This window comes from Neovison vison, chromosome 2, assembly GCF_020171115.1.
Source record: "Neovison vison isolate M4711 chromosome 2, ASM_NN_V1, whole genome shotgun sequence".
NCBI classification, from domain to species: Eukaryota; Metazoa; Chordata; class Mammalia; order Carnivora; family Mustelidae; genus Neogale; species Neogale vison.
The window spans coordinates 5,160,981-5,174,736 of NC_058092.1; the positions used below are offsets into that span (position 1 = coordinate 5,160,981).

Here is a 13,756-nt window from a genome sequence, read left to right on the forward strand (position 1 = left end):
TTAGCAAATAATTCTTTTATATGATAAGAAAAGGGGCTCAGGGCCACACATGAACAGTGATACAAACTTCAAAAAGAACATTCTTTAGGATATATCTGATATTCTCTAACTAGAATGCAGTTTGGAAGAAGCTAATGTCACCCCCTAGGCCTCAGCAGCCCACCTGCTCTCTACCACGCAGCGACAGGTCATTCCCTGTAATGAACCGGCCAGCGAGATTTCAGGACTGGCACTCGGCTAGGAAGTCTTGTTAGGAAATCCAGATGAAAATATGAGGCACCGGTGACATAATCACATCAGTTCTAGCCTTCCCAAGGGCCCATCTCTCTTCGCTCCCACTCTGTCCCACCTCTGCCAGCAGGACAGTACTTGCAACCAAACAGGGAAGTTGATTCTCTCCGTTCGGTGAAAACTCTGGGACTTCCCTAGACCCTTCTCTGGAGCCTCTCACATGTGCTCCCACTCCATCCTTCCTTGTTCCTCTCCGACCTGCAAAATGATAAACACAGGAAGGCTCTACCCAGCCCTGCTGAGACTGTGTGTAATGCTTTCCCGGCTGATTTTATCTTCAAGAAAATTAGCTGTACGTTGCTCTTTTTTAGGCCACTCTGAACAAACCTGAATGTCCACAGGTCGCATTTTCCTTGTTCTTTCTGCCGGTCTTCTCCCCCGGCTCTGCAAACAGGTGTAGGTAGTGCAGCCTTGGTCGTTACGAGCAAACGGACATGAAGTCCCACACTCCTTTTCTTCTCTTTCTCATCCAAAGCTGTGCCTTGTGTTTACACCGGGTGAGGTGAGCGGGTTAGCTACTTAAACAAAACATACGTGCATAAAAGGCTGCCCCCTCCGGCCCCACAGTAGACTGCCCCCACCCCAAGTCCACAGTAGGCTGGGCCAAGGGGTCTTGGCCAAGAGACTGGGCCACTCTTGTTTTCAAAGCTCTCTTTCTGTAAACCAGTGGAGAAGAAGCTCGTGGTTACCTTTCTCAGGTTCATATTTGAACAAGTAGCAAGCTCTTGAGGGTGGCAAGAAGGTTTGTTAGGAGGAGGACATCGGATTATGGACTTGGAATTCCTGTTCATTGTTTGGGATGAAATAAAGACCCCCGACTGGCTCTTTTCCTTACTTGCCCTGGAACAGTTCAGAGGTTAGGAGGAATGTGCAGGCAAATTTTCTTGACCTCTGTATGCCCACTGTCTCAGATCCATAAGTCTCTTCCCATCCCTGGATCCTCAAGCTCAATAGAACCTAAAGTCTGAGCTCCTCTTTTCCCTGCGATGAACGTAGCCCTGGCTCCGTTTTGGGGCACTGGGTATTATTTTAAGAGAAACTGTCATGTGTCCCGGCCCTGAGAAGCATGAAAATAGAAAACCTCATATACACCTTCTCAGGAAAGGTAGGTAGATAATGGCTTCAGGAATCAATAAGAGGTGTCCCATTTCTTAAGGAATTTGCTAAGTCCTACGACCCCCCCAGTTTTAGACTTCACAGTAAATCGGTGAATGTCCTACCTGCTCATTTCACATACCCTGTCACCACTCTCCTTTCTTTCCAAAAAAGGAAGCACTTTATACTCTTTTTCTGTTGTTGTTGAAATAAAGCTATGTATAAGGTTTCTGTTGTGACCCTCACATGCTAATAGCTCTTTGGTATTGTTTTACTGTCTAAAGCCCCCTGGTGGACCATAGGCTGTACAAAAGGGTGAGTTTAGCTGCCTGCTAGCCAGTGTTTACCTTTATCTTCCATTTTCAATATTTTGCTTTTTGCTTGCTTGCATGGGGCTGCAGCCTAGGTATGCCAGTAAGTTTCACATCCATTTTGAATGAAATAAGATAAAATGAAAACTAACCCTAACTACTAACACCGCTACATTATACAACATGGCAATAGTCACATACAGCAGATGAACAAATGCATGAGTGAGAGAAAGGGAGGCCCTCCTGAAACCCCGCAGGGCATGCTTAGAAGTCGGTGTTGAAACAAGACTGCACCAAAGGAAAACATCCAGCAGGTGGTTCTTTGTGATTCACATAATTGGCCACAGTGAAATTCACTCAACTACTGCCACATCCAAATTTCTAAAGCAAGAAAGCTCACCAGGTGATGCTGCTTTTTTTATGGTTTTTTTGTTGTTGTTGTTTTTTGTTTTTTAATGAATCCATTTCTTATTTAGAGTTACTACTTCCCGGTTACCCTGTTCCTATAGTTTCATTTCTAAATCTCCCTTTCCCTGGTGCCCTGAGGTAAGTCAGCGCACGAAGCTGCTTTTCCAGAAGCAATGCAGGACACTCGTTAGAACACAACGAGCAAACCTGACTTCCAGAATTTAACGGCAACGCTGAATAAAGACAACACGGTGTGAAGTGTCTTAAGTCCATATATCTGTGTTGCAGTGAAGATTGGATGTTCCGACAGAATTTGTATTTTAAAGAAATGATAACAGGGGTATTTAGTAGACCCTGTCGGTGTCCTTGGGATTTTAGAATAGGATGCTGATGTGTAAGTAGACCCAAGGAGCAGAAGTCTCTGTCAGAGCAGACCAGAAGTCAGACTGTGCCTGAAGTTACAGTAAAGGATGTAGTGTCAGGAAATTGATTTCAAAGCCAGGAATACCATTCACCAAAATTAAATCTGAATGTAGATAATTTGACAACTTCTGTCTGACAGACTTAAGACAAGATCCACTTAAAAAATGAACACAGGCCTTACCTCTGCCCAGTCGCCCGGGTTCGGCACCCTCCCTTCCCAGCCCTACAGTCACACTTGAGTCATGTGTACGATTCCTGAGAAGATACTATAATTCAAGAAGTCTAAAACCTCTAATATTTCTGGAGCTAATATTTTGCATCCAAGTACACTTCTGTGGATGCTGACATTTTATTCATTATGTCTTAAGTCAGAGGCCAACTACCTTTCCTGTAAGAGGCTTTAGTAAGATAGTAAGTATCTTGGGCCCCACGGTTGCTGTCACAGCTGTTCCGCTCTGCCTTCAGAGCATGTGAGCACCCATAGATAATACGTACATGAATGGTTATGGCTGGTGTGCCAATAAAACTTTATTTACACAGATACTCATTGGGCTGAATTTGGCCCATGGGCTGTAGCTTGCTGACTGATGAGAATAGGAGAATTGAGTTTTTATAAGTTCTCCTGAAAACAAGACTCTATCTCTATAAAAGATTCCAAGTCTCACCTGTTTAAAATCATGGATAGTCACTGAAAGAAAATGTATTAAAAATACATAAATAAAGCAGCTACACTGGTCTGTAAGTGTAACTAGTCAGTCCTCTGGAGCACCAGGCTGCTGTTCACAGCTGTTCCATGTGGTAGAGAAGTCTGTGTTTGAAACCTAAGAGAGAAGAGGGACGCAAATCTCCATTTCCTTCTCTTTCTGTTCCCTCTCACTGGCTGTGTTCACAGATCATATTTCTTTCCACTTAAAAAACAAACCAAAAAAAACCTCCCAAAGAGCAGATGCATGTCCTAGGACTCAATTTAACTAGAAGTTGTAGTGTCTGGCATGTGCAATTATTACAGTCGCTGCAAGGAGCCGGGTAAGAATCTAGTAAGAATGTTGCTTGTGCCCTTCTGTTAGCTTCTGGTATGCCAACGGTCCTTTCGAAGAACGCATTTTCCAAAGGTGCTTCTCAACACCACGTCCCTACCTTAGCTCCTTCAGCACCTGCTGCATTCTGTCACGAGCTCCTAAAACTCCTCCCCGGGCAGGGAAAGCTAGGAGCCGAGCTAAGAGCTGAGAAGCTCAGGTTCACCCTGGAGTGGTCCTGTTTCTCTCCCTGTGGCTCTAATTACCAGCAAGTTTCGCTCCCTCTCTGTTCCATCAGAGAAGTCACAGGGGCGCTCCTCCAACAGTCCCCAGGTTGAAATGACTCTCGGGAGGCAGAGCATTCTCGGAGGAGAGTTCTTACTCCTGGAATTTATGTCAAAGAAGTTAATACACTTACTCATTTACGATGTGGACCACACTTAAGACGTTTAAGGTTGATACATCAAAAGATAATACTTGAAAACTGAAGGAATTAAATTTTGTGGCGCAGTGTTTGCCAGACACTACTGAATTCTGCCTCCTGGAGGGATGAAGCAGAGGCTGTCTAGAAAGGCAGGTGATGTCGGTCTTCAGAATGAAGGCACAAGAGGCTAATTCCAGGAGCATAGCAATGAGAAAATACTACTGTGTCTTCCAGTTTTTAGTATTCACTAATACTAAAGGGGGAGGCTAAGAAAAAGCCCCAGATCCCGTTCACTGCATAAGCTCATTTTCGCCCAGCCCTTCATCCAGGCTTAGCCCCTGGTTTACTGACTTAAAACAGTTTCCAGATTCTCACTACCTCTCGTAGGGATTTGGACACAATAGCCATACACTTAAGAGAAAACTTTTGTTAGGCACAGATGAATGGTCTTAATTATTATTTCAGTTAATTTAGGAATTCTGCTTTCCAAAAAAAAAGTGACTGGAGGATTTCTGAGATTGAGGAAGTCTTTGGGGCACACATTGCTGAAAACACTCTTTTCCAGTGGGGTTTCGAATATATTGAACAGGGTGTTATTTAGTGTCCTAGCAGAAAACCCAAAGCACCTCATATGTCAAGAAATAGCCTGACAGATACATTCTCCAGGTACTGAGACTAAACAGGGCAGTCCCTCTTTTTCTAGCTAGAAAATGTCTTTCCACTTCTCTCTAAGATAGTTTTTTGTGGGTAACAGGAAGTGTTCTCACAGATCAGAGGAGACGACTCTCCGAGAAGCTATTCCTAGATAAATTCCTTTTTTTCCCTGGGATGATACTTCTGGGAGGGCTTTACCACCTAGAATAGCCACTGCAAACACTGTCATACACAGTGGGAACTCTGGTTTTCCAAAAACCTGTCTTAGTGAGTTGCTGGCCTAGTACCTGCTTTCAGTAAAGGTGGGCAGAGCTACACAACTTCAATAAAAGAATCTTAATTGGAGGAAGAAGAGGTAACACTTTTTGGCCACAAAAACGTTAAGCAAGGGATTTTCTCTGTATTTGACAACGGGGTTTCCAAACTCTTGACTTTGCCAGATGGTGCCAGTTATCTGGGTAAGTAGTGATTTCCGTGCTGACTCTTGAGAGCCGTCCTGTGAAATCTCTTCAGTGGGTCGTCGTCAAGATCTGCAGGTTACACTTGACACTTTCTGCTTTGTGGTATATACTTTAATCCAAGGGACGATTCTCTGACGATGCCTGGAAGGCTCCTGGTTATTGGAGAGACGTAGACAGTGCTCTAGGTCAAGCACGGTGACCTCATGCTTCCTTAGTTAAATAAGACATGAGGCGTAGATCCCAAGCGGCCCGCTATATCTGGTGAGGAGTAGGAAATGAATGTGTGGGATGTGTCATCATGGATGTAATTCAAATATCCAAAGTAATTTTGTCTTACTTGCCTCTTTTAGGAAATGAATATTTTTGGAACACAGTGGTGTGTGTTAAATTGCAGACAACATGCTCTGTGTCATTCTTATTGGGCCTCTCTGTCTTTTTTGTTTTGCAATCCAAATGAGATTTCTGGAAAATGGCAAGATCTCTCTTTTCCTAAATTCCCCACGAGCTATTGCAGCTCTCAGAGCAACAGGTAACTCATCAGAAAGCCGCATCTGGCTGCCCTGTATATTTTTGACGTCCAGCATTGCAAGAATATACCTGCTGAAATCCACTGACTCATGAAACATTTCTCTGGCTGAGCGTTCCTGAGTAGATGGAATGAAGCCGCTTTGCCTTATGCTTTACCCACGGAGCCATTGTTTGCTACAAGTTCCGGAAGCAGACCCACTTCATGTGTTCATGAATTCTCATTGGACGTCTGACGGGAATAAACCCTGTGGGCTTTGCTGGCTTTCAGTGCTGTTGCTTCCTACATCACTTCGGTACATTAGAATGCAACATTTGTTTTTTTTTGTTGTTGTTGTTTTTTCTTTGGTTTTCTTTTTTTGGGGGGGGGTGGTTTTTTGGGGGGTTGGCATTTCATTTTGTTTTGTTTTTCTTGTTGTTAAGACTGCAGCCGTATCCCAAGGTGGCGATTCTTTTCAGCCTAGAACACTCGGGCAAATCCTGGGGTTGTCTCCCATCCCTGTTGAATGGTCACGGGTCAAAGTCTTGCTGCCCTAATTACCTCAACTCCAAGCCAATCCTAGGAGTACCGTTTTCCACGGTGCTGACCGGAGGCGGAGAAATGTTCTCCTTGCAGCCCTCTGTATGGTAGCGAGAGCCATCAGGCTACAGAAGTTGAAGTCTCTGTCCCGGTTAACTGTCTGTCCCGTCCCACGGAAGGCTGCTTTGCCCGTCTTCTGCGGGGTGAAGTTCAGAAGCAAGTGCAGTTATAGTGGGGTTTATTTTTAGATGACCAGGACATCCTTAGGTTAGGTTCTCTCTTGGCTCTGAATGAATCTCACAGGTATAACTCCTTTGGAGAGCCAAAACCTCAGTAAGCATTAGCTGCCTGTAGATAGCACGCACCACGGGACGGAAGTCTATCAAACATCTGTATTCTAAGTTCTATGAATACGGTGACTGGATCTTCAAGTATAATTCCAGCTTTAAAAATTCTGGTCTCTATTTGCCAGTAGGCTCTTAATACACGTAGTATTGACAGCAGTTGAGTCCGTTGATGTTGGTTTGGGACCATAAAATAATTTTTTTTTCCTCCACTGAATTTTTCAGTTGGGTGTTTTGTGTCATGTGATTGCAACACTTGTGAAATGTCATCATAGTAAAAGATGGATAGAAAAACATAAACTCTTTTTTTTTTTTCGGAGAATGACAATCAGGAATAATTATTACAGAAGTACACTCCTTGTAGCACATTTTGGAAATATAAATAACAAGGAGAAAAACCCACAGGTAACTTTTAACACCTAGACTTTTATGACCCTTTGTGGTAGACGTACGTGTAGTCAACATGGGCCTTTTTATTTAAGATTTGTGAAGAAAAATTCGAGTATCAAATGTTCTAAGTTACCTCGGTGATAGAGTTAATTGTTCTGTTTCTTTAGCAGTAATATACCAGTCAAACATTACTTTCTGTCCAATTGACATTTGACATTAAACAAAATAAAATAAAAAATTAGGCACCTGTACTCTGTCCTAATAATCTGCCCTCCAGTAACTTAGAGCTCCATCTGTGACTTCAGTAGGACAGATGATGAGGGTCTCTCAGTTTCATCTAAACCTTAAGAGAGAAACTGACATGCGCGTGGTCTGCCTATTAGAAACTGGAGGAGGACAGCATGCTTCCCTTCTCTTGATTCTTATTCCCACTATTTCAGACCTCTGGTCCATCTTTATAAAATTGTTAAGTGCATTTTAAGTGTAGGAATTTTTGTTCTCCCAAACACTGTAGTAAAATCAGTTAAGGTCTCATAAAGGACAGCATCTCAGAGTTGAGGAAACGTAGTTGTTAGGAATAAAGGTATTAATTGTTATCAGTTTTCAATAATGTCCTCCTCTCATGCCACAGAGATTGTCCAAATGCCTTTGGAAAAACCAATACCGTAACTGGGTTTTTTGTTTTTTGTTTTTTCCCATTGTTTTGTTCTCCTGAGCGTATATTGGAGGCAGCGGGGTAGAGAGGTGAAGTCAGACAGGCCTGGGCTCAAGTCCCCACTCTACCACTTGGTAACTGTATTACCTGGGGCACGTTGCTTCATTGCTATAACAGTAGCAACTGTTATAACTGTAGAACTCAGGTTATAACCTGTTATATAACTCAACTGTTGTAACCTGTAGGACTCAGGTTCTGCACTTATGAATTGGAGAGAATGGGAATGTGTCGGGAGGACTAAACGAGGTAATGAATACTTAGCCCGTACAGCCATTGGAACGGAAGCCTTCTCTTCCTCTTCCATGATCTCCTTGAACATCTGATTAAAAAAAAAAAAAAAAAAGCCTATGCCACTGAAGTCATTAGGGTATCATTTATCATGCTGACGTACTGTAAAAACTTCATCATGAAACTGAGAACCAAGTTCCCCACCATAGCTCGGGAGTGATGAAATCCTAGAAATCAGGGCGTCTCCTTTTTCCAGGGTAGACGATCATCGCCACCTCTGTGTGTGGGCACGCATCTGGCCTTGACCTAGAGCCGCGCGAGGCTATCTGTTGCTAGTTCATAGCAGAAGATTTACATGGTGACTTCAAAACCTCATGAAACTTAGTTAACTTTTTAATTAGTTTCCAAAGAAATTGCAAAAACAAAACCAAAAACCTGCAAAAACGAATGTGACCATTTTAACTAAAAGAAAAACTTTTGTTCAAGGTTTACCCACTGTGATCAGCAGATGATAGCTTCTTTGGTATGAGACTGTATGAAACATCTCTGGTTTACAGTTCACTCTCTTTCTTCTTTCATCTCGATGATGAACTTCGTATTTTTAAAGCATTCCTCTTCACTCTCGAAAAACTGTGGATGGATATCTGTGTTTATGCTGTCAGGTTTTGAGTTCAGGGTTCTTCAGGTTCTAGAAGTCTCATCAGTGATGGAGTCACTGTTGCATATCTGTGAATGAGTTCTGTACTGGTGCAGAAATAAAATGTTGTCTTTGAAGTGGCATGCACATTTTGCGGGATTCGCAACAAGCTCTGCACAAGTACAGATATTTGCATGCCCAGAAGTAGAGGTGGCATCGGTGCATGCCTTGCATTTTTCCAGCCAGAGGGCTGTTAGTATAGATTTTGCATGTTTAAAAATTGAACACACAATATAGCATGTTTCAATTTTTAAAAAGCCATTTATCAAGTCTGCATGTCCAAAATTAGGGACCAATAATGATGCACAATTCTGCACTATAATATGATCCAAATTACCCTGAAACTTAATAATCCATGGTATATTTAATTACAAGATTTGAAACTAAATAATACCCGGGTCCAGTTTTGAACAGATCAATGTCAACGTGTTCTAAACATACCTGTTGAGGAGGAAGGATTTAACAATTTTGAAGATACAGTGTTGATCAAGCTGGACCTGGTGTATTTAGTAGATAAATCAGGCAAATAAGTTTTCAAACATGATAATTTTTTTCAGTATTCATGATGATAAAATAATAAAGCTTTTTTTTTCTGAAAGAGAGCAACTTCTCTCTGAAGAGATTGTATCAACTTTGCAGAATACTCAGAAATGATTCTGCTTGGAGGTGGTAAATATATTGTTTTCTTCAATTGCTATAATAGCGTATGTGTCAGGCCATTGAATCCCAGATATTAACAACAACTTCCTACACTTTTCAAAATGTTTTCTTCCCCCTGAGTGTCAACAAGAATCTGTTTAGAAAGTAAACTGGCATTTGTTTTAAGATAGAATCTGAATTGACCGGTATCACTTAAAAGATAACAGCAGAAACCTTAGCCTTGGAGAATCAGAAAACTGTGTTTGGGGATTATTGACCTCTCTATAGGCCCCCAGGAGAAAAACAGAAGAGCCTTTTTCTTGTCACGCTGTTGAGGTATAGGGTATCCGTGTCCTGAGAAACAGCAGCTTCTGTTTGCCTGAACCCCTCCTCCCACACCCGTTTTAGGAAACAAATGTTATCACAGGGTCCGCAGGGCTCCTGCTGTCTGCCGAGTACCGCACGTGCTGCCTTCGGGACTCAGACCCTGAAGTCACACATGCATTTGATCATTTTGCTGTTAAGGCAAGATCTCAATTATTTGTCACTTAAAGGAAATAATCTAGCTCACAACCCCTTCCCGGGCACCCCACCGACGTCAGGTGGCCATATTCAAAACCCAAGACAAAGTTTTATATTGAAAACTATAGACCAGAGGGGATCGGTAACACATAATTTGCTGATGTGAACTTCCCACGACTCTGTGGACAACAATTTCATTAAAATTTGTTCACTACAACATGTTTGATAAATAGAACACAGTGGTACGCCCCCTGTTGCTGTCCATCTGGGAGCACGGGGGGAAGTGACCCGAACATCTGAGAAAGTTACAGTGTGGAGTGGGAGGAAGGTAAGGAATAAGGAGACTCAGAAACACTGCACAGTGCTCGAGCGCAGTGGGAGGGCCGTGCAGGTCCGACGGGCTGCAAGATCCCGCCCGTCTTGAGTCTGTGAGCAAAGCAGTTCAATTGCCGGGAGTGTCAGAAGCAAGTGTGTGTGCAGTTTCCCTAACGTGCCTCCCGCGGAACTGCTGAGCATTCGTGGTGGTCCCAACAGGCTGCAAAGGAAAGCTAGGCGGACGGTTCACTTTTCCTAAGATGAGCACGTTACCATCACACGTGACTCAAGGCAGTCGACTTCCGTTTTGCTTTGTGTTCAGAGCACTCGCTGCAGAGCAGAGTTTCAGGAAGGGACGTGTCTTTCTCTTGAGTATTTCCCCCAGCAACTTTAGCAGGAGTTTCTTTTGCCATCAGTCTTCCAAAGGGTTTTTGTCTTGGTTTTTCACTTCGGAGGGAATGGTCCCGCCCTTGCCCTCATCCAGCCACGGTTTCACTATATAGCTATCACCTGGTGTTCTGTTCTGTTTCTCTTCCAGAGTGAAAGAGTTGAGAAAGGCCAAGGAACTTGAAGACATACAGCAGCATCCCTTAGCAATGTGACATTGCTTTTCAGACTGTTTTCATTTCTGTTTTTAGCAGAGACATGCAACGACACACACGCACGCACACACACGCACACACACACACAATCCCTCTGCAGTTTTGGGGAGATCAGCTGCAGGATTTTAACAGGAATGTGTTGGTCATTGCATTTGCACTTTCATGGACAACTTTTAATTTGATCAGCAAGACATCTTGGAACTCAATCTTCTGTTGGATCATGGGAAAACAAGACACCACGAGGAATTGAAAGAGGCTTCCTCTTCTTAGGAAGAAGCCGGTTTCCTTCTCATATAGGGCTGTATTCAAACATCGTGTGGAACTGTACAAATATTTATACCAAAAATATAGACAAGCGAAGGTGGGGATGCACTAGCAACAAAAGAGAGTGCTGCTCCTGCACCTGTCAGTTACTTCCAAGAAGCTGAATCTTTGGGATTGATTCTCAGTGGAGGGCTTAGATCATACAAATCTTTATTGGGTCCGTGTGTTCTCATTTCCTTCACTGATCTTATTTTATTTTAATTTGTGTTTGTTTTAATCTCTACAGCACACTTAATGCAACTTTTAAAATCTGCAGGTTTTTAATGTCTTGTGGAAATTTGCAGAGGGGCGGGTGTGTGGTAAACGGGTAATGCATGGGAACTAATGAGAAACAGCTTACAGAGTTTAAATTTATTTTCTTGTCCCCACCACCTCCCAAGAACCTGCGAGTATAGTGATCATCTTGTCCCTTTTGTCATGCTCAGCACTTTAATTTTTGGGCCTTACTTTCATGTGCAATGAGATTTACTTAGAGAATTGGTACAGCATGGAGCTTTTTTAAGTAACCTTGGAAACTGTAGTCATTCTAAGGAATCACAAACCTTGCCTGGACATTTGCCACCTAAAAGATCAGTGTGGTGCTGCGTTCTGGCCAGTAAATTCCATATTTTTGGCTATAATCTCATCAAAACTGAGCAGTTTCTGTGTATATATAAAAGGTAGAATCGGAAAGTGAGAAAATATTTGAAAGGGATTATATTAATTGCTAAATATTTTATTCACAAAGGTCAATAACATGGCAAGATAAAATTATTTGTATAGTTTTGTCTGAACGAGCGAGAAAAAATGTGGATGTATTGTTTGTATATATTGTATATATTAAAACAAAGAGATATGTGCATGAAATCAAGAAAAAAGAAATGAACAAAAGCAAAGCATTAGTGGCTATGGTCTGTAAAATGAAACAAAAAAAACTTTATTTCACTATAAGAGTACTTTATTTTAAATGTTCTTTAGAAGAACATTTTGCTAAAGCATGACTAAGCTGCAAAAAACAAAAAACAAAAAAAAAAAAGAGCTACTGTATTTAGACTTAGGATAAAAGGCAGAGTAACATTACTTAAAAAAAAAAAAAGGATATGTTTACATTTAATTTTGGCTACCAGGAGTTTATTTTATTTAATTTAAAATTTTTTTGCCAACGGTGCCAAGTAATGTGAATGCTAATATTGCTTAAGAAAATTAAGTTACTTTTGCTAAACAGATAATCATAAGATGAATCCGTATATAGCTTAACACCATCCACTCACTCCAACAAAGAACACTTAGAACGATCAAAACCTGACAAAAGAAATGGTATGACAAGTAGGAAAACGTCTCACGTTTTTCATATCTCCTGCTGGAAATCAGAAAATGGAACAAAAATTGCACAAAAAATAACTAAAAATTTAAAAGATGCAAACTGGTCTTGTAGGGTTGTCATGGTCTGTTACTCTTTCCATATAACGAGGAGCCAAAGAAATCTGATGCTTTTAAAAATTAAACTACTAACGTTAAATTGAGAGAATAAAGTTCGAATTTGCTGATGCCAGTTTAAAATTCCCAGGTAAAGTTTCAGGATCAGTTGGTGTGAAGCTGAAGTGATAGTTTTTGTTTTGTTTTCTTTTTCTTGGTTCTGGCTGCCAACTGTAAGTTAAAAACTCAAGGCTCGTTGTGAAGCCTAAAAATATTCACAAATAAGCTTTTAAACTGGTGTCTTTCGAAGGAAGGTAGATACAAAAAGATCGTGGTAAAAACTGGGGTCAGTGCTCTTGGTGCCTTTTCTATAATTGTACTTGTTTTTTAATTACTTCCTTTCACTGCCAACCTCGGATTACTGTACAGTATACGTCTTACCGCTTGTGATCAGCTTTGACAACAGTGACAGCCCCACAACCAGTAGCCACCTGTACATTTGTAAACTGACCTGGCTCGATTTTGTTTTTAAATGTGTGGGTTATGTTGCAGCTGTTGCCCTCCCCCCACCCCAAATACCTATTATTTTAAACGATTTGACCTGTAGGAGGACACTGAGTAATTTACAAAACACACAATTGTATCCATAAATGGGAATAGGAAGGTGAAAGCCAGCTCTTTCAGAATATCCCATATTAGAACTGAAATTAGATACGTTTATTCCATTTATTATGGTACAAATAACTGATCTTTTGACAAGAGTAATGACCTCAGTGGATTTGCTTTAACCCTCACGTTTATTTATTCATTTATTTTTTTAATGTCTCCCATGCTACATTATTAGCCGAGTAAGTTAGAAACTTCTGGAAGATAAAGACTTAACATAGAATTAGGAGGGTTCTTACGGAGGGGATAGGAAGTAGGTTCAAAACCTACCGGTGTAGCCCACCAGTACAACTGTGAATCGTAGGTGAGGTACGAATGCACTTCCACTGAAACGAAGCATTTCTGACCGCTTTTCCTTGGTTGTGAATCTTAATTTTGAATATAAGATGATAGGTAAGCGCAGCTTTCTTGGATAATCTGAATTCCCAAGTGCCAGGAGTAGGACTTCATTATAAAATTAATAGCTAATCTTATTCTGTCTCCTGAAGATTTAATTGCTATTCTTGTTACCCATTTGAAATCAGCTGTACTGTGTGAACGAAAATAAAGACAATAAACCGAACCCCTCTCTGGCTGCACGGTCGCTTATGGCAGTTCCACACAGTAGTTGGCGCCCAATGGGGGGTCCCTGAGACTTGCATGTAAAACTAGTCTAGATGTCTTCTTTTTTGTAAGTTTTATTTTTGTAATTGTGCATGTGAAGCATCATTGAATCAATGGATCTGTTGAAGAACTCAGCTGCTGGAAACCATGCAAAATGTTTTGAATTGCCCTTAAAATATGGAAAATGT

At 41.5% G+C, this 13,756-nt stretch overlaps 1 protein-coding gene across 11 annotated transcripts in view; it reads left to right on the forward strand.

Moving 5' to 3' along the window:
* CAMTA1 (calmodulin binding transcription activator 1) overlaps positions 1-11,569 on the forward strand; it is an 817,260-nt gene extending 805,691 nt beyond the window's left edge. For 3 of the 11 annotated variants that reach the window (XM_044237050.1, XM_044237051.1, XM_044237052.1), the window contains 2 exons: positions 1,671-1,701; positions 5,434-5,926. In XM_044237050.1, the coding sequence (XP_044092985.1) occupies positions 1,671-1,701; positions 5,434-5,616 (214 nt within the window). In that variant the 3' untranslated portion in view covers positions 5,617-5,926. Of the gene's footprint in view, positions 1-1,670; positions 1,702-5,433; positions 5,927-10,516 lie in introns of those variants that run through there. The other 8 variants (XM_044237054.1, XM_044237055.1, XM_044237060.1 and 5 more) reach the window with 8 other exon arrangements.
* The last annotated feature ends 2,187 nt before the right edge of the window (positions 11,570-13,756 follow it).